Source organism: Podarcis erhardii (genome assembly GCF_964252035.2).
Source record: "Podarcis erhardii genome assembly, chromosome: 1".
NCBI classification, from domain to species: domain Eukaryota; kingdom Metazoa; phylum Chordata; class Lepidosauria; order Squamata; family Lacertidae; genus Podarcis; species Podarcis erhardii.
The window spans coordinates 92,328,498-92,350,153 of NC_138497.1; the positions used below are offsets into that span (position 1 = coordinate 92,328,498).

At 42.4% G+C, this 21,656-nt stretch overlaps 1 protein-coding gene and 1 long non-coding RNA gene across 2 annotated transcripts in view; one reads left to right on the plus strand and one right to left on the minus strand.

Annotated features, from left to right (window-relative positions):
* GLI2 (GLI family zinc finger 2) overlaps window positions 1–7,286 on the plus strand; it is a 199,071-nt gene extending 191,785 nt beyond the window's left edge. Inside the window, exons 13-14 of the mRNA XM_081852582.1 lie at window positions 1,136–1,472; window positions 2,805–7,286. Coding sequence (XP_081708708.1) covers window positions 1,136–1,472; window positions 2,805–5,173 — 2,706 coding nt within the window. The 3' untranslated portion in view covers window positions 5,174–7,286. The remainder of the gene's footprint in view (window positions 1–1,135; window positions 1,473–2,804) is intronic.
* LOC309337133 overlaps window positions 1–21,656 on the minus strand; it is a 33,694-nt gene that overhangs the window by 3,692 nt on the left and 8,346 nt on the right. The window contains exon 3 of the long non-coding RNA XR_014154120.1: window positions 8,325–8,436. This is a non-coding gene — a long non-coding RNA (uncharacterized lncRNA). The remainder of the gene's footprint in view (window positions 1–8,324; window positions 8,437–21,656) is intronic.

A 21,656-nucleotide genomic window follows, 5' to 3' on the forward strand; every position in this document is an offset into this window, starting at 1 on the left:
TATAGGCCAAGTGGTGAAAACAGGTTACCCAGCTAAAATAACCAGTCCCAATTCATTCAGTCGTGGGGAGCCTGAGCAACAACAAAAATAAAACAAATTTTCACAATGAAATTATGCTCTTTAAAAAATAAAATAAATGCAGGATTAAGTTGTACAAGTTTGCCTTTTAAAAGGTTTGTTTTCATAAATCCCCCCAAGTGCCTCTTATTTTTAAGTACTTTTTGATGCTGTTCATTTCAATGCTATTTTTCTTATTCGTATTTGAGTAATTTTGTCTCACTGGAGGGAGACTGGAATATTACATTATGGAAGTTATGAAGGTCTTTTATCTTTCTTCCTGTAATATTGATTCATTATTACAGTGGTACCTCGCGTTACATACGCTTCAGGTTACATACGCTTCAGGTTACAGACTCCGCTAACCCAGAAATAGTATCTCGGGTTAAGAACTTTGCTTCAGGATGAGAACAGAAATCGTGCTCTGGTGGCATGGTGGCAGCGGGAAGCCCTATTAGCTAAAGTGGTGCTTCAGGTTAAGAACAGTTTCAGGTTAAGAAGGGACCTCCAGAACTAATTAAGTACTTAACCCGAGGTACTACTGTATTATCATTATCATCAGAAGCTGCTTTGGATGGGCTCTGCCCCCCAAAAGCACCATATAAATATTTAAAAATATTATTATTATTTTTTGCCCTTTCTGTGATCTAATCCAATAGGTTTTGTTAACACTTGTGGTTTTTGCCAGCAACATTGCAAGATCATATCTGATGCGATGATGTCATGGACACCTCTAAACAAAACCATGCTGGTCACCATGGCTAATGGGAGTAACGATGTGGGCAGAATATGGCAGAAGGCAGGGGTGAAAAGGAAGAGAGTCCTACAATGGTGCAGAGGAGGAGGAGCAACCACAGGAAGGAAAGGGTGGTGGAACAACGGAAGTTTTCAGCAAGCTTATGCATTTTTTTTCTAGTAATTTGCTTGCCTTGCCTTGATCCTGCTAGTTTTGTGGATGTGAACTGTGAAATGAGAAAATTTGGTGCAGCCGTAATAGATGTTAGCAAAGCAAAGCTGATACTGGGGAAGAACCATCACATTGATGCAAACCTCCTCCTCTTTCTTTGTTTTCTCTAAGATGTATCAGTCCAGTCCTGGTGGCCAATCCTCATGCAGCAGTGAACCATCACCACTTGGGAGCACCAACAACAATGACAGTGGAGTCGAAATGAACATGCACAGTGGGGGAAGTCTGGGGGACCTGACCGCGTTGGAGGATGGCACTCCTGTTGTAGACTCGACGGTCTCATCTGGTAATTCAACCGTCAGTCTGCAGCTGAGGAAACAAATGACAACCATGCAACGCCTTGAGCAGCTCAAGAAAGAGAAACTCAGGACAGTGAAGGATTCTTGCTCGTGGGTGAATCCGGCCCCACAAGTCAGAAATACCAAGCTGCCTCCCATCCCAGGCAATGGTAAGTCTGGCCACTGTTTGAGATCTGTCCATAAGCATTAACTCAGCTGAGTTGGTTAGAGCATGGTACTGATAACGCCAAGGTTGCAGGTTCAATCCCTGTATGGGACAGCTGCATATTCCTGCATTGCAAGGGGTTGGATTAGATTATCCTTAGGGTCCCTTCCAACTCTACAATTCTAAGATCTCACAGCTTACCTTGCTAGTGTTTCAAGGGCCTGCCATTATAATCCCCTGCACTTCCTCCCTCCCCACTTTAAAACAAATACAAGGGTTGAGCTGGGATCCAAACCCAAACATAGAACATGCAAACAGACTTCCATTAGTTTGCTGAACTCTCCAACTCAGATATCATATTGCAAGGTGGTTGTTCTGCACTTCCTTGTCTCCCTGAGAAACTACTGCTGAACCTGACACTGCCGTACTACAAGAAGGCTCTTGCCTTCCCAGGCAAATTTCCTTCCTCTTGCTCTCAGTTTTTTCTCCTAGAGTACCCTGGGCTCAGAGGGGAAATCTAAATGATCTATGAGGAACTGTTTCTTTCACCATGAAAATGGCATTGTTACATTTTTGTGGCGTATATTTACAAACTCGGTAAGTGTGGAGTCCCAGGAGTATGCTAAGTCAATAGGAAAGACTGGACGTGGGAGGTCCAGTTGAATAGCACTGCATTATAATCATCTCTGGGTAGGAAGTGACTCCTCTTTGTAAATCTTTGAAATCATTCTTCATAGCTGATTGATGGTACTTGTTTAAAGGAAGCTGTGCCCATCATATTTTTCATTCTGACACAGTATAGCCCTAAGACATTCTCTCATAGCTGTTTCGGTGGTAATTTAATGTGTGACTCTGCAACAGTCACTGTATTGCTTTTCGATGCCCAGGTCCCTGTTCTCCTTTGCAATCTACATTTCCTTTGGCTGGGGAGAAACACTTGTTTCTCTCCCCACCCCCTTTCCAAGAGCTAAAGCTGATATGACAGAGTCATCCTATGTGCATTATCACAGATCAAGCCTATTTGCTAGCACTTCAAAAACCTGCAAAACCTGTTTGACCAAACTTGGCAGCCAAGCAAAGGATATGTGTGTGTACAGCAATGGGCAACAGTGGTTCTGTCACACCATCTTCAGATGTTTTCAATACTATTTCCTGTCCCCAGCACATGGTAAGCAACCCTGATAACAGCCTGAATATGTTGCATGTGGTAGATGCTTGGGAAAAGGGGGAAACGGGGAGGTAAGATGAGTTCAAGTAACAAAGTACTAGCAACCGAGTTGTCTCTCCGCTATCAACACTGAATAACAAGCCTCTTTTCTCTACCACTCTCCACCAGGCTGTCTACTGGACAACATGGGTGGTGGTGGTTCTTCTGCAGCGCTGCCTAACCCAAGGATAACAGACCTGTCCATCAACGAGGTCACAATGCTGAACCAACTAGCAGAACGTCGCGACAGCTCAACCAGCACCATCAGCTCTGCCTACACCGTCAGCCGCAGGTCATCAGGGATATCCCCTTACTTCTCCAGCCGCCGTTCCAGTGAAGCGTCACAGTTTGGAGCCCGGCCAAACAACACAAGCTCTGCTGACTCCTACGACCCCATTTCCACGGATGCCTCTCGCAGATCGAGCGACGCCAGCCAGTGCAACGGAATCCCAGGTCTTCTGAACCTCACACCGGTGCAGCACTACAGGCTGAAAGCCAAGTATGCTGCTGCCACAGGGGGCCCTCCACCTACCCCCCTGCCTAACATGGAAAAGATGACCCTGAGGAATAAAATCTCCCTTCTGGATGGGCCAGAGCCTGCTCTGCCTTCTTTTCGCCTTCCTCCTGGGCCACGGCGTTGCAGTGACAGCAACGCTTATGGGTATGGTGCGTCCCTGGGATTTGCTCACGATGGACCTGGCAACAATGCAAGACGCGCAAGTGATCCGGTGAGGAGACCTGCTGGAGAGCCAGTTTCCCTCCCTAGAGTCCATCGTTTCAACAGCACCAACAGTATGAACCCACTCCACCCTCCTGCAGACAGAAGGAACTTCGGCCTTCCAAACTTTGCACGTTCCGACGGAAGCCTCGCCAGGCACATCTATTCCCCACGGCCTCCGAGTATCACCGAGAACGTTGCCATGGAAGCGATGTCTGGCGAGGCCGATGGCTCCGTCGGAGATGATGACATTGTGCTACCTGATGATGTAGTGCAATACATCAAATCGCAAAACGGTGTCATGGCTGCAGACAACTCTTCCGCAGGCTATGGCAATGAAATGCAGAACTTCCAAGTGAATGCAAAAGTGCAACACAGCAACCTGGGAAGCCAACTCAGCAGGGTGCCTGCTCCAGATGTGGGTATGAATCATGCAGCTCCAGTGATGAGTGAGTGTCACATGAACTTTGGAGCAGATTCTGACTTGAGCAAGAACAACATGCCTGTCCAGTGGAATGAAGTCAGCTCAGGTACGGTGGACGCATCCTCTGCTCAAGCAAAGCAACAGTTCCCTCCACGTAACTTAGCTGTGGTTCATCAAAAGCACAACTTTGGCCAGTATCAGAACTTTAGCCATCAACAGATGCAGGTGGGTCAAAACAATATGAATGGAAACCTGCAACAGTTTGTGCAGAAAAACACAAGCATAGATGGACAAAGATTAAACTGCATGCACTTAAGGCAGCAACAGGTGAATCCGGGACCCAGTAACAACCCAGATTTGAACTCGCATGAAGCGTACCATCAGGTTCATCAAATGCTGAGCCCAAACACAATGGGGGGTGACCTCAGCCAGCTTTCTCCTCCCTGTAACAACATGATATTGAAGCCTGCATCCCATGCTCATCCTCAGCAGATAGATATTATGGCTGATCCCACATCAATGGTTGACAGTAGCAGAGAATGCATAATGCACAGTCAGGTCACACAGGAACCAGGACATCAGCAGGGCTTTTCGTCTCAGCCAAACCCCATGAACTTTCCCATGACACAGGAGGTCTTCCATCAACCTTCTGCATTAATGACCTCCAGTCAGCAAGACTTTGAGCCACAACAGGATATGATAGGTACCGTTGCACAGAGCTTTCCTTCTGGTCTAGTTCAGCCTCATCCTCCACCTAATCCCAGTCCAGCAAACAGGCACCGAGGGATGTGTGCTATGCAACACTTGGGCTACATGAGAATATCTCACCCAGCCAATGATGTGAGCCCAGGGCAGGAAAGGGTAGAGTTCACCTCCAAGAGAACAACTGGTGTAGCATCATCGCAGCCACAGCAATACAATAACAGCATGGGGGGAAACCATTTGATGCACTATTATGGCCAAATACACATGTATGAACAAAATGGGAATTTTAATACCCATGCAGACTGTAGTGTAAGACAACAGCAGTGTGCACTGAACATCAAGCCAGGCACAATGCCATCTCCTGGGGCTAATCAAGTATCAAGCACTGTGGACTCACAGGTTCTGGAGCCTCCTCAGATAGATTTTGATGCCATCATGGATGATGGGGACCATTCAAGTCTGATGTCAGGGACCCTGAGCCCTAGCATCCTACAGAATCTCTCCCAGAACTCTTCCCGCCTTACAACTCCCCGGAACTCTCTGACACTGCCATCCATACCAGCTGGAATTAGTAATATGGCAATAGGGGACATGAGCTCTATGTTGACAACCCTAGCAGAAGAAAGTAAATTTCTGAACATGATGTCTTAACGCTTAAAGCATAACTGTCTTGAAGTATCCAAGAGATTACATGCTAAGCAATTTTATGATTCTTTTTTAAAAAAATAAAAAACAGGTTTCCATAGAGTAGACCTTTTTTTTTTTTTTTTTACAAGTATTAAATACATTAAAGGGATTCCAAACACAGGAAAAGTGTCTTTGTACAAACATGTATAAAACTCATAAAAGAAGTACTGAAAGGGTGCACCTCTTGCATTATTTTTGTGCTTGTTTTTTCAAAAACATTTATCTAAAGTGTCCATCTTTGTAAAACAATGGCACATTTGGCATCATTTTTTAAAAATCTGACCATCACTTCCACTATTTCCCCTTGTCATAGGCTGAAAGTCTCATAGGTTGCAATCCAATGTAGCAAGCCACACTCAGCTCAGCTTACTTCTGAGCAGGTATCTATTAGGCTTGCTTCAGTAGTTTCTCAACCCTTCAGCTAAAAAAGATGGGACTTGTCCGGATGTGGAACACTAGAGAGGTATGGGCAAAAATACTGAAAAGCATTGTTTCATATGAAGCTCTGCTTTGAAACTGCACCTGTTTTGCCGTCTCCTTTTGGTTTCCCCTTAATTATCACTGCAAAAATGCGGTTTCTTGCCCACTTCAGTCACAAATGGATGGGTGCAGTTTTGACCCAAACCCAAAAGCCATACTGTGTATGCTTAACGCTTTGCTTTGTGACCAGATGGTGCAGGCATGCACATACATGCGTGTGTGAATGCACACATACACAGCATTGTTTATGCAGCCAATATAGCTCTTTGCAGCTTGCAGCTTAGCCAAGAAGCATCAGCTCCTGAACAGTTTTGCAGCAAAGTGCCTTACTATGCGTTAGTTGCTGAATCGTCAAGGCATCTCTTGTCCATTAACGTCAACTAAAGTGTATCTTAAAGCATATATAAAATAAAGATGCATTAATGTAAGGCACTGCAGTCTATATAATAAGACATTTGAGAGGGACACATTGATGGGGAGGAGATGTGAAAGATGGATGCCCTGTGTGGAATTGTTTGTTTTTTAACCAGAGGGTAATCTTTATAAGTTGGTTTATATCACAGAGAATTTAGTGGAGGTTTGAAAATGCCACTAATTTAAAATCATTTCTACACTAGTAGGATAAAGTTCCCTGCCATGCATAACACAAAATGGTTATTAAAGACTGCGAATCACTTTCTAAACATTGAAATTGAAAGCACAAAGGGGATGGCCACATCAGAGCCACATTTATCACTTTGGGGTACTTTTTGATTATGTTATAGGCAGAAGGTGTTTGCCCTCCATTCACTAGTCTCTCCATGTCTGGTATATGGTGCCACTGAAAAGGAGCACAGTTCTCCTTACAAGTTTTTGGCATGGCAGAGTTTTCAAGGAGTAAATTTTCACATCAGTTTTGCATTGGTTACCCTTATTATAGTGGAACTCCCATACATCCTAAATGCTAAATCTAATCGTACAGGAGCAGAATCAGCATGCCAAAATGTCAGGAAAAGATCACTTTGGTCGTGACATTAATCACAGCAAAAAAATTAAGATGAGAATTAGGCATGAAGTCCCACTGAAATTCGTGAAAGATTTCAAAATTGCATTCTTTATTATTTTCTCATTCACAAAGGCTAAATACAAGACCTTGGGGGGAAGGCAGAGAATAAGGATTTACTGGGTTTTGCAGTATCATGTGTTCTGTCATTGCCTATCTAACTGTGAAACCAGAATGTAATCAAAAATTGTGAATGAACTTTGATCAAGTGAATTTGATGTTCATCCTTTATTTCAAACTGCAGTGTAACCTGTTGGCCTAGTCAAGACTGGTGAGCCTCCCCACAGGGCATGACCTTCAAGGGATAATTATAAAAGGGTTGCAGAATGGCTTGGTTGTGTGAATCATGATCACTGAACTTTTCGTGGAATTACAATAATCAAGAGTGTTAGTGGGCCAAGTCCATTTCAGATGCCCCTTGAATTAATGGATCAGAACTTTGCCTGGTGGCAAGCTGCCATCTTCCATGGATACATGGGGGTGGGGGAGTCACCCACTTACTCATTGCTTTCTTCAGCTTTACAAAGTGGTCTTCCTGCCTTTACTGTAATAGTATTATAACAACAATACTGGCTTTGTATATATATATTCTGTATATTAATAAGAGTACTGTAGCTGAATTGTTCTGTCTTTATACCTTCAGGACCTTTTTAGCTGTTTTCTACATCATAAGGATTGCAGTCACATGCTGTAACTGTATATAAATGTTTTTGTACATTAAAAAAAGTAATTTTTTTTTCATAATTTCCATTTGTTATTACTTTTTTCCTATCCAGGCTGCAGTCACAGCAGAAGCCTCACTTAAAGCACAGTGCAGATTCCTTGATGGGCCACTTCACACACTCTAGAGTTAAGTGCATAGGCAAGATGTTAAAGGTATACACCTAAAAATGTAAAGTGTGAATATGACAAACATCTTTGCAGAGCAGGGGGCTGTGATTAGTTACAGCTTACTAATGAGTCGACTCTTGGAGAAATTGGCATGAGGTGTGAGATCATGGCCTTGATTCTTCTGGGTCAAATCCTGACCATCAGAGGTTACAGCCAGTGCAAGGAAAACTGTACTCCCTGTTCCCTGATGAATGAATGGCTGCTCAGTTAAGAAAGGGTGCCACAGCTGTATCCCTTAAATGGGCTAATATACGGTATGCTTGCAACCTCTATAAATAGTGCAAATGGTTTGGCACTAGCAGCTTCATCCTCAGTGTTGCTTGGGAATTCTAAGAAATAAAAAAAAAACCCAGTGCAGTTTAGGAAGGTTCTGTCCTCCATCTTGATTCAAAATGGCACCCAACTATATCCAAACATAGATGAAAACCTGCTAAGGAACCACAATGCAAAATTTGATTACACTCTCTTAAGAGCTGTCCAAATGAAGAGCATACAAATAGCTTTGCATACCATACTTCCCATGCATATTTCTTTTGTCTAACTATTGTTGATCCTTGCCGGAACAGACTCCTGGTATTTTAAACCTGCAAAAACCAGTTTCTCAGAGTGGCTACACCACCAGAAGTGATCCCTCTCATACATTATACTTAACTATACACATTTGGTTAAAATTCGTACAATTGTAAAGGTTCTGTCCAGTACCTTGGATTCAGATGGCACACAGTTCAAACATAGATCAAAACCTGCTCCTTGATCTCAGGAAGTTTGTAGCCATTTTGCGGTCCTCAGGAAGGGTGAATTATTCATCCTGTTTCTGGAGTGACCAGATGCAAAGAAACGGAAAGAAAGATCAGCTGCACTGGGGATTTCAGCAGGTGCAGAATATCTTACTGCTGCTTGACAAGCTGTAGTTGCAAAAAAAAAAAAAAATGTCTTCTACAAAACTATTAAAAGGTTCAGGAGTCCTTTTCTCCTGTGCCTCTTGTCATCCTGAGAGTAGCAAATTCTGTATCTGCATAATATGAATGTGGAATTATGGTGTATGCACAGCTCTTCTTTGTTCCTTTTGATGTCAGCAGAAACAAATGACCTAGGCACCAGGCATTTTACTCATCTGGACAGAAGCACCAGGAGGACACTGGACTTGGCTGCCCAAGCCTCTAGTCTTGCTTGTCTCTCCATTTTTGGGAGGCACTTTTGATACCCAGCTAGTTCAACAAGTTAGCAACAAAAGCAACCACAAGGCATGGGGTAGGAGATAGTTGAGGAGCATACAAAGCTGCCTATTACTGAGTGAGATCATTGGTCCACAATCTTGTCCTGTGTCCTTTGCCTCTCCTGATTGGCAGCAGCTCTCCAGAGTTTCTAGCAGAGGTTAACTGATAAGTTTAATTGGAAGTACCAAGGATTTCACTCGATACCTTCTTCATGCAAAGAATATGCTCTACTACTGAGCTAAGGCTCCTCCCCAAAGAGGAACTGCCATCTCAGATTTTAGATTTGACATGTAGCCCGCGTTGCAATGATAGAAGAGTTTAGAGACATCCTTGCAAAGTATGTTGCCAGGATGTTAAGGCTTGCAGGATGTACCATTACCGGAAATTGAAAGTTGATAAGCCAACATCCACACAAGAATCTCTTCTTTTTATTAAAGTTATTCTTTCTCATTCATTTACTGGTTCTCATTTGAAACCTAAAATCAGGACAACACATTAGCCAAAAACACTAGCCACTGTCCTAAAAGTGGGACCTTGTCATGCTCCATCCAAGAGCAGCCATTCCAGTGCCCCCCTGAATGGTCTCAATCTTCTACCAGGAGTGCTTTTGTTCTTTAGGGACTGTTGGATCCATTTGGAAGACAAGCTGTATTATAAATCAACAGAGCAGTCTGTATTATTGGGATGGCAATTTATGACCAACCAAGGCCTCTTGCTGACAGCTATTTAACGTGTGAGTAAAATGGCCTAACAAAACAAACCTGTCCCTGTAATGGTAATTTCTCCCTCCAAGATTTATGTTTCGTGTAAACCTGCAAACTGCCACTTTAAATACGTGGCTGTAAATGTAAGATAAAACAAACAAGACCAAAGTTAAGCTCTTAAACTTGGGGTTGATCTTGACTCCTTGGGCTGCATCTGCAAGGCACATCAACTCCCCCTGTTTACACACTCTCTCTTCCAGTCCCTTGTTTTGCCTTCTGGGTAGATGCTGTGGAAGCATTTTGAAAGTTGCAGTGGCTTGCGGATAAAGGACTTTCGCAGCTGCATCTGGAGATGCCAGGGACTGAGCCTGGGGCATTCTGCAAGAAGAACATATGCCCTACTACTGAGCAGCAACCCTCTTCTGCAAAGTGCACTGCTTACCTTCCACCACCAGCACCCAGAAAACCAATGCAAATAAGAAGGGTGATCATGTATATTTCAATTACAGCATGCATATCTATCTATCTATCTATCTATCTATCTATCTATCTATCTATCTAGTAAGTTATAAGATTAACCAACTAAGCATTCTATTAAACTTCTTTAAGTGTTCTGAAGGGAACTACTATTCTGGTAAATAACTAACAGTCCCTCCTTTAGAACCCCTACAAGACAAGCTAAGCATTGTAGAGTAAATGAATACTGTGCACATGATGCACCAAAGTGCCTACAGCAATATGTAGTGGGGGGAACTGATGAAGATAGTGATTCTTAGTGTGAGAATAAGAGTATCAGTTTATTTCCATTGTGTGTCAATTTTGCATGTATTCATAAATCTATCCTATCCATGAATCCACATTAATTGAGCTTTCTTTTTTAAAAAAAAAAAAATCAGTATGAAACTTTGTACTCAAATGCATGGTTTTATTACAAAATTTTAATTCTATCCAAGGAAGTCATCCCATTAGCACATGGACTTGCACCTGTGCAACTGGACTACATCTCCCTTGCCTCTCCCCACATGCTCTCATGCTCCCCTCCCCCCCCATCTACTCCTGGGGACTGGGGGAAAACCCAGAACAGATGGGGGACATGGGGGAACACAAGCAGGTGGAAGGAAGTCCCATTGTACAGGTTGTTGCACCAATGGGACAACTTCACTAGATTCAGCCCAGTGTTTTAAAATACATACTTTATCTCAGTGTCTGCACTTCTAATCCAATTTTATCTTTTTTTTAAAAAAAAAAAATCTTGTACTTTTTGGCATGTTTTTGAAACAAAGATGTTATTGCAAAATTCACACAAGTGAGCAGTCCAAAAGATCTGAGCTGTGTATTAGTGTGGGAGGTTAAAAAATGTAGACTACACGAAATTCTCTCCCATCCTTAGTTGTGAGTACTCAAGAGTGTTCTGATTTTCACCCATGAAATATTGGATGGTATGGTAAAAGTAGTAGAAAATTAGATCCACCAAGAAATGGTAAAAGTGGCTTCTAGACTGATGCTACTGTGAAGGCACTGTAGGAAATTAAAACAGTGGTTTCTTGGCACTGATTGGAAGAGGGCCCTAGCCATTGGGTAAGCTTAGGGAGGAGGTTCACCGGTGTAGGAGGGCTCAACTCTGCCAAGGGCCTCCCCAGGCCTTAAGCTGGCCCTGTGTCCTCACAACCTATTCTAGGAAATTCCAAAACTCATTCAAACCATCTCTCTCTACTGCCCACAGTCACACTGTACAACGTGAATCCCAGTGCATTGGCAACTATCTAGTGCCTGACTATATTAAAATCTACAGGGTGCAACCCATGTTGAATATTTTCCCCACTCAAAAAAAAAAGTTCACACCCCTCCAAAAACAAAAATCAAAGTTTACAACAGTCACATCATTTTCTTTCATACCATAAATATATGATGTCAGTATGACTGAGCTACAAGCTAAGACTGAAAACACCAAAATCTGGAGCTCCAAAGGTTCTCCACCCCTGCTTTACACCTTTACCAGAGGTGAAATCCTATTATTTATTATTTAATGAGAGTGAAAGAGGAGAGCGCAAAATATGATCTGAAGCTCAACATCAAAAAAACTAAGATCATGGCCACTGGTCCCATCACCTCCTGGAAAGTAGAAGGTGAAGAAATGAAGGCAGTGAGAGTTTTTACTTTCTTGGGCTCCATGATCACTGCAGATGGTGACAGCAGTCACGAAATTAAAAGACGCCTGCTTCTTGGGAGAAAAGCAATGACGAACCTAGACAGCACCTTAAAAAGCAGAGACATAACCTTGCTGACCAAGGTCCGTATAGTTAAAGCTATGGTTTTCCCAGGAGTGATGTATGGAAGTGAGAGCTGGACCATAAAGAAGGCTGATCGCCAAAGAATTGATTCTTTTGATATCTGGTGCTGGAGGAGACTCGTGAGAGTCCCATGAACTGCAAGAAGATCAAACCTATCCATTCTTAAGGAAATCAACCCTGAGTGCTCACTGGAAGGACAGATCCTGAAGATGAGGCTCCAATACTTTGGCCACCTCATGAGAAGAGAGCCTGATGTTGGGAAAGATTGAGGGCACAAGGAGAAGAGGACAACAGAGGACGAGATGGTTGGACAGTGTTCTTGAATCTACTAACTTAACTTGAGTTTGACCAAACTGCGGGAAGCAGTGGAAGACAGCCTGTGCGTGCGTGTGTGTGCGTGTGCGTGTGTATGCACTACTCACAAAATTTTCAAAGAAACTCATACAACTCAGTAGGGCTTACTTCTGAGTAGACATGCATAAGACTGCACTGTTAGACAAGTTCCTAAGCGGACTCCTATCAAAGCATTAACCAGGCTGAAACCTGTCTCAACTCAACAGTGTAATTACAACCAATGCTTTCAGACCATTGTCAGAATTAGAAGTCTTTCAGAAACATAGAAGCTTGACCACTGGTCCACATAGATCAGTATGGTCTATATTGACTGACAGTGGCTTTCCAAGTTTTCAGACTGCAGTTTCTCCCAGCCCCACATGAAGATGCCATGGTATTGAACCTCAGACCTTCTGCATGCCAAGCAAATGCTCTGTCACTGAGCTATTTCCCCTGCAAAGTCATACAGAGCCAAAATTGGGACGCATCATAATCTTTCTCATTCTGCTTCCAGTTTGCTAGGCAGAAAATGACACTGGTAAGGATGGAGATCAATCTAGAGAAAATATGTCAAAAGGGAGGGGGTTGTTCCAAACAAACGCACACCAAATCCTGCTTCTGCAGAGGCAATTTATTAACCTTTTACTTATAAATTAAGCTCTGATTTGAAAATTAAGGCATTGTAATTTAATATTAACCCATATGTCATAAAGTAATGAGACAAACTGCAGGGGAAATTGCATTCCATATTGCAAAAGACCCTTGTTATTTATAATGACCAGGATTACAAGTTATGCCAACATTGATGGATCATACTCTAAAAATCTTGATAGCTCATTCATTTCTCTAATTGCATTTATTACAAATTAAATAAGTTGTGCACACCCTCGGTATACAAAGAGACAAAATTAATTTGCAAATCAGTATGAATCTGCCATCAAACTAAGCAAACTGGTAGCTACTTGAGTACAATATGGTGTGCAAAGGATTTTGCAGCATGTGTGTGTAGCACAGAGGCATTTAAATCAGGGTGGCTAACCTGAGCCCCTCCTCCAAACGTTGTTGGTCTCCAGTTCCTATCAGTCCCAGCCATCCTAGCCAATGGTCAGGGATGATGGGAGTTGCATCTGGAAGGACACAAGTGAGCCACCCCTGATTTAAATGAAGATCTTTTCATCCTGTGAAAAGAGAAAAGTTCTCAGAAGGGACAAAGGCTTCAGTGTATGAAGTCAGGTGTTTTACCTTTTAAATTAGCACAAATATTACTTTTCATTTGCATTAGCAGAGGAGTGTTGCCTTTTTCCTAGCCTCATACAAACTTGAAAAAGGATTAGACCACACAGCATGAAGAGCAAATCAACGCTGGACGAAAGCACTTTCTTTTTTCGAGCCCAAAAGAGATGGGAACTGTCCAATAATGATGATTTTCCAAAGAGAAAGATGAAATTGAGAGGCTCACAGATGTGAAATGTAAAAAGAGGTCAAGGCAGAAAGATGGTATAGAGCGAAAGTCTTGAAGAGTCATGACGTTGACGACTGCAGCTGCGTGCAAGACTGATCATCGCTCTTTGGCAACCATTGTGAATTGGCACAAGCTCTTTGGTGACAGGGGAGTTACTGAAAAGAATCCCCTAGCTTTTTCAAAGGACACACACAACCCAGCATGATCTTATATGGCAATCTTCTACAGCATCCTAATAGTTTTGTGCATCTCAGGGGCAGTTCTAGGGGCAGCTATTTACATGGTCAGTTGCCCTCGTATGGAGACAGTGGTGGAGCAGTAGCAGCAGTACAGAGGCAGAGAACTACATTAGCCCCAGACATCACATGGCCAGTGGTCAGGGATGATGAGAGTTATAGTTCAGCAACATCTGGAGGGCCAAAGTTCCCCACACCTCCAGTAGCATTTATTCATCTATAAATATGGACCTAAGCACAGGGGAAGAGGCAGGCAACTTGACAAACAGTGCTAATTTACCCATTAGTATACCCTTAAACCCGACAAGGTTCCTTGGCTATCAGCAGCAAAAGCCAGATTTGGGTCCCCTTCACTCACTGCATCTGGCTGCCAAACATTTTCTAAGACCCCCATACAAGCAGATGAGGTTTGATCAGCAGCTACTAGTCAAAACGTTGCACTCAAACATGCATCTTCTAATCACTGAGGAAACATTGAAGAAATATCCTTAGCTATTAACAATACAAAAGGCTAGAGAAAAGGTCATAGGACTATTCCGTCCTTGAGCAAGGGTGTAACTCTTTATAAAGCAGTGAACATTTTTCCTTTCTTGGCTGATCTTTAAGACATTCACCGGATGCAGAACTTTGATCATTCAAAATGTGTTCGAACATACTGAGTTTTGCCTTTTCAAAGAAGAAATATGTGTGGGTTTTTTATAATTAAAAAAAAGTGTTTAAATTACTGTGCTTTATTTAACTTTGCAAAAGAGTCAAGCAACGTGGCTTCCATTCTTGAACAATCTAGGAAAGGAAGTAAATCCAGATTTGATTTCCACTTGCACATTTAGTAACATTCTATGCATAAGTAGAAGAGTCACCAAAGAGACATGCCATGCTTTCATATAATCTCTCACACACTTTATGCTATGTATTGTCTCCTCAAAAGAAAGATGCAATTCTATCATTTTGGATCCAACACAGATATCAATTATTATTAAGAATCTCCACTTAAAAGGTTTGTTGAAAGTTTCATTCAGTTCATTATACTGCTTCATTCTTTATATTCAAAAGACAGAAGCATAAATAACTATTCTGATTTTCCTGGCAAGAACTGTAGCTTTCCAATGTGTAACATGCTGTCCCTTCGGTCAGCTTAAACTATATGTCCATCTGTTATAGTCTATTCTGCCCATTTCATTCAAAACAATATACGGAGTGATCAATTGCAGGTAATATTCTGGAAGCAAACCAATGTCATACAACATCACCAACAAACAGATTTTCAGCATGCTAGTAAATGCATGGAGATATTTTCAAAAGTTTCCCAATGTTTACTACTGTTTCAAAACATCGTATTTAGCCCCAGAAGATGCCAGTGGAAAGCCTGCAATATAATTGCATAGTAGGTGACACTAAGCTACAGTGAATTTTTGTACAATTTTGAATTTGAGCAAAATTTCAATATTTGGATCTTAATGAAGTTGTCATTAATAAATTGAATTACAATATGGTAACCATATTGCAAATATTGCACAAAACTAAAATTAAGATCATATACATTATAATTCTTGGAAGCAAAGTTATGTACAGTGGTATCTCGGGTTACATACGCTTCAGGTTACAGACTCCGCTAACCCAGAAAAAGTACCTCAGGTTAAGAACTTTGCTTCAGGATGAGAACAGAAATCGTGCTCCAGCGGTGCGGCAGCAGCGGGAGGCCCCATTAGCTAAAGTTAAAACCGTGTTTATGGAAGACAATCTTACTCAGCTACGAATGATTGCCAGAGGAGAAGAATACATAGCTGGTATTCGGCCCATATAAACAGTGCCCGGGTGGAAATCGCAGAAGTGTCCTGGAAAATCCATGTCAGAAGTGTAGATTTTTGGTGAATTTCATTAAAAGTAGCTCAAAAATTCATTTTATATTTTGGAGATTTTTTAGAGATTTTTTTGTGGGGGAAGCTCAACAACTTTGCCAAAAGAACACAACAACTTTTGTGTTTGGGTTTTCTGGTTGAACTACTTGAGAAAAAGTCTTTTCTCAGATTGCTGGTTATCCCATAACAGCTGCATGTTCAAAAAGCTTGAGAAGAGACCCTATCCACATCCCAGGATATGCACAAAGAGCAAATGTGGGTGGTGCAGATCCTGCTGGCCCAGAATCCCTCATTGCGTGCAGGGAAAACATTGGCATAGGGCCCTTTCTCCTGCTCATCAAATGTGCAGTCAGCAGGGGGCATAAGAACATAAGAAGAGCTCTGCTGGATTAGAGCAAAGGCCCATCTAGCCTAGCATCCTATTCTCACAACAGCCAGCCAGATGCCCATGGAAAGTCCACAAGCAGAATCTGAGTGCAAGAGCACTCTCCCCACTCATAATTCCCAGCAACTGGAATTCAGAGACATACTGCTTCCAATGGTGGAAGTAGAGCATGGCATGACAACATGCATGATCATGGCAGGTGCAACCCCATTCTCCCCCTCCATAGTTATGAACTACCCTAGCAAAAGCAACAGCAATTCTCAGGGTTGCTACCTTGGTAAAAGGCCAGACTGAAACCATGTGGGCAGAAGATGTTACCAGACGAGCGTGAGAGCAACTCAGCAGGGGAACAACCATACCAGAGCTTTTAATATGGAAAAGGTGTTTTAGACTCACTCAGCAACTCTCTCTTGCTAGCAATAATACCAAGAAGGCTTGTTCATTCCAGTCTCAGCCTGTCTCAATAAGTGCCATTTTATCTCCTTTGCAGATGAAGCAAAGTCTTTAAGGCATCAACTGAAAATGGCCTGTCATTGATTACAAAGTTATTTAGTTACGGGTATGTAACTCTAAACTGCAGAGCTACGTATTGCACTTTATTAGTGAATGCCGGCTGCTGAAGGATATGGAGAGATCAATAGGATATGACAGGGTGGCTGGGGCGATTTTGCTTTCATTCAACATGTTGCAGAATTATGGATTTGCAAAATGCTTCCCAGATGTTATTAAGATTTGCATCTGCTGTGGAAGAGGCTGGGCACTAAAAAAACAAAAACGGGGGGGGGGGGGTATTAGTTTTTCTGCATTTCCACAAAATGATAGAGAACAAAGAAAGTATTAACAGTGATTAATTTCTTTAAAATATATTTTAAAAATTGTCCAGTAGCACCTTAGAGACCAACTAAGTTAGAGACCTTAGAGTTGGTCTCTAAGGTGCTACTGGACAATTTTTTAATTTTTTAATATATTTTAACTGCATCAGACCAACACGGCTACCTACCTGAATCTAATTTCTTTAATGTAAATGTGTTCAAAATATTCACATTGTTGAAGGGTGGGGGAGGGACAGAGAAGGCCAGGATATGGGGGCTGCTGCTGCAGAAGGCATATTGCTTTGGTTGTTCTGAAGATGTTTGTAAGGGGTTTCAGGATGGAAAGCACATAACAGGGAAAAGCAGAGCCACACATTCTCTGTTAAAGGGTAAGATGTGAAGAAATAGCTTTTCAAGGAACCAAGAAGCTTGGTCTAAAGTCACAAGAGCAGCCATACGACTGAAACTAAGGAAGCCCGAATCTGATCTGGTCCTAGATGGGAATACACCTGGGGAACCCCTTACACATTGCCTTGAATTTGATGGAGGAAAGTTGGAATTTAAATGAACTAAGATTGCAAACCTACACATATTTAACTAGGGAGTGAAACCCAGTTCAACACACTGGGACACAATTCCAGCTAATCATGCACTGCACATATATAAATAGGGGAGGAGGAGGGAGGGAGACTTGAGAGAAGCACCCTCCTACTCAGAACAGAGGACTGTTGGGAGGGAAGGAGGAGCCAGGTCTGGTGGAAAGCACAGAAGCAGGAAGCAGCGGGGTAGTGAGGGAGAGGGAATCTCTATTAGCACAGAGTCAGTGAAAAGAATATTGGGTACTATCATTGCAAATATGGGATCTGGGGATCTGGCAGTGACCTGGAACAGGAATAAAGAGCACAGGACTAATAGGCAGGGACTGTGCATGACAACAAAAAGTAGAATCTGTAAGCAAAGGCGGTCAGAGACAGATTCTTCAGAACCCTGGACAGGACCCAGGGAAGAGACAACTTGTTCCAGAGAAATGTTTAAGGGCTGGGGAAACTTTGGCCCTCCAAATGTTTGCTGGACTATAACCCTCCATCATCTCTGACTGTAAGCCTGGGACTGATGGCAGCTGGTTACCAGCAACATCTGGCGAGCCACAGGTTCCCCAAACCTGCCTATGAGTCCTCAGCCTAGCCAGGCCTCCTCAAACCCACCTCCTTACTGGAAAGTGGAGATCTTCAAAGTGGTAGTCCTCTGGCCTGGAACTTGGAGCCTGGCACACCATAATCTCGCACTGGGCACACTGCCAGCTAAGATGAGCAGCCCTGGTGGCACATGAGGCCTTGGTGGCCTAGCCCCTCACTGGGTTTCAGCTCAGGGGCTAATGTCATTCATGGTAATGGGCCAAGGTCTCTGATTCTTTCAATAATCTGTCAGCATTTCGGTAAGCTGTGCCCCTGGACTTTCTGACTCTGCAGACTCCCTTCCTTCAAGTAATTGTTCGAATTGCTACTATTAGCCTGGGCCATGTTATGGAGCTTATGGAAAGGAAAGATTTTTATTTGAGGGTTTTAATCCCTCAGAATTTTGTTGTTGTTGTTGTTTGGGGTGAGGTGGTAACTGTTACCTGCTTCAAGTGTTTAGAATACCATTGCCTATATAAAATTGTCCGTGTGTGTGTGTGTGTGTGTGTGAGTGAGAGAGAGAGAGAGAGAGAGAGAAAGAGAGAAATGTCTCTCGGTTTTGTAGTTGGGAGTCACTGAAAACATGGGAAAGTGGAGGGAAGGAACAACCTATTGGGAACGCCAAAGGATATTTTAGCTTTGCACAGAAGAGGTCTAACACCTCATAACTCATGGGAGTATGCCAAGAAAGCCAGAAGTAAACCCTGAAATACCTTTCTGTAATGTGTAAGACAAAAACCAACCCAAAGCACATTACCCTTGGCTCATGTCTCTCTTGGAACTTCTCAGGTTTGGGACAATGAATGGCAGCAAATGCAGAACGGGAATGATGGGGCCTCCCTTCCCTCAGGAAGGCCACGTGAACTACATCTAAGTTGCCAAGAAGTTGTTTTTAATTCACCTTTCTGGAGCATTTCCTTCAAAAGAAGTGAAACACGTACATTCCTGTTGAAGCAGACTAATGCAGCCCAGACAATAATACCCTATAAATATTCATGATTTTGTTTTAACATTAAGATAACATCTGTTTGAAAACATCTGCAATCTGTTTTCAATGCTTCAGTAACATTTAAATTAAGTGTAACTAATACAATAAAGCTCTATTAGGGATAATGATAATGAAAGATGCCCATTAAGAGACATGAATAACATGGACTGCAGGCCACAGCAGGGGAGCAGGAAACAGACTCAGGCAAACTTAAGCTCAATCATTATCAAGGCTCTTCTCCACCACCACCACCACCACGGTGGATTACTGGTTAGAATGGTCTTTGGCAGCTTTTCAGTTATCTTGAGATGGCAAGAACATAGACACACCTTATATTCAGGTACTGATCAGATCTGCATTCCCATTCTGACAACATTCACTTGGAAGGGGCCCTGTGTATTTCAATGGAATGATTTCCAAAGTAGGAGGCTTGAGGCAGACCTCCGCAACTTGCGACTTGCCATGATGAAAAATAGCCCACCAGCCATGCATGGCAACCCACCTTGATGGTCATTGCTCCCCAATATGATTGTAAAAGCCCACAAAATAATGGATTTGTCAAGCACTCAGCAGCTCAAAACACCTGACTAGTAGGGTTTGATTTGGTTTGGTTTGGTGTGCCACCACTTGTGTAGGGCTGCTTTAGATTCTAAGCCTTACTGTATTTAGCTCAGGCTCAACTGTGATCTTTGAACATCGTCCTGAAGTGCAGCATCTGTATCAGAAGCCTGGGACCCTAATATCGCACAAGGCACATTTATGTACCACGTCATAGGGCTAAACAATATCGTTGCTGCTCCCTCTAGTGGCCAGACATAATTTAATTTTCCCTTAGGAGTGGTCGCTTCTCATCTCTACGATTTTTGCGATGCATGGCTCTCTTGATGCATTACAGTATTATAATATTTTGTTGGAAGCCGCCCAGAGTGGCTGGAGAAGCCCAGCCAGATGGGTGGGGTATAAATAATATATTATTATTATTATTATTATTATTATTATTATTACTACTACTACTACTACTACTACTACTACTACTACTACTACTACTATTAAGAGTTCCCCAGTAAGCAAGGGACATGTGTATGTTTTTGTTGTTTTACAAGTAGGGTGGAAAATAAAACTGGATTATAAACAATACAAAGGGACTGCCAACAGGTAGGTGTTGCTTATTTCAATTGTGTTTGTTTGCAAGGAATGGCCACAGTCCACCTTTTTTTGTACCAAGAAAGAAAGAAAGAAAGAAAGAAAATTCCAATTTCAAAAAAAATGTGGCCCCCAAATCACGAAACCTCTCTTGAGGTTCCCAAAAGCTCAAAATGCAGGCTGAAGTTCAGGAGCAAGAGCAAGCAGAGATTTTAGCAGCAACAGCAAGTTGTATATAATTTATTATATATTATCACAATAATTTTTAAAAACAAATGTTTAGAAGAGCAAAGAGAGCTATGCAAACACCTGCACCAGGTTTCCTTTTAAAGTCTCCAAACTGCTTATTTTATGTTCAGGTGCGTTGAAAGAGAAGTTTGGCAGCTCTGAAGGACACCTTCTGAAAAAAGTGTCAGATCAAAGTCTGAAGACCACTAGCAGAGTATAAAGCCGTCTGAGATCAGCACAGATTAAATGTGATGCAGCTATTAAAGTGTGTTCTCATGCCCACCTGGAGATGTAAAGCATTCCCTTTTCAAGTACAGTGTTCCGTGTAAAAGCAGAGCTCTGACCAAGTGATGGAAGTCCACATCGGCATAGACTCAACTGTAAACCCGTAAAGCCTTGGGTCAGAAACATTATTGCTACCTGTGTGTTCTGCACAGAGCCAGGAGCGCTTGGTTTAGTGGGAGGCAGAATCAGGCTGCATCCACAAGATTCCAGCCAGACAGATGCAGAAAAGAAAAGCATTGGTGGAATCTGAGTTTTTAAAGGTTTATTAATCTAGATTTCATATTATTTATAGCACACTCCTCATGGACACGTGTGAAAAAACAGTACTAACAACGCACGGTCCTCCAAGCATTGTAGACAAGCCACAGCAATCCCAGTTGCACCGCTGTGCCCAACTCTACTTAAACTAAGCAAAGTCAAGTCGCAGGCAGTAAATTGCTCCTTTTTCTTTTGTGTGCGTGTTTGCATGTGTGCGCATGTGTGGTGATGTTTCACAGTTTGATTATCAGTCATGAAAAGACATTACTTAAAGCAGCAGTGACACTGTCTAATCATTCTTGTGAAATATAGACTTCTCTCTCCCCTTCAGACAGAGCCGGCATTAATACACATTTATGCAAAGCAGAGACAGATCTGTCACAGGCTAATCTTTGCAAGTATGATAGATGATGTTTATTTTCAGTGATGGAATGAAACACCCCGGCTGACAATAATTGTAATAAAAAGGACAGATCAACTTCTATAAAATGATTGAATTACCAAGTCTATTGCATTAATGCCTTCTCTCAGCTGTGTCATAAACCTGCTTTAGGTTTGTTCCAAGTTACGGTACACTGGGAAGCATCCACCTTCAGCGAGACATCCTGCCCTTGACCTGCACTAATCAGAGGGCAGCCGTGTTTGGATGCCATTTCTG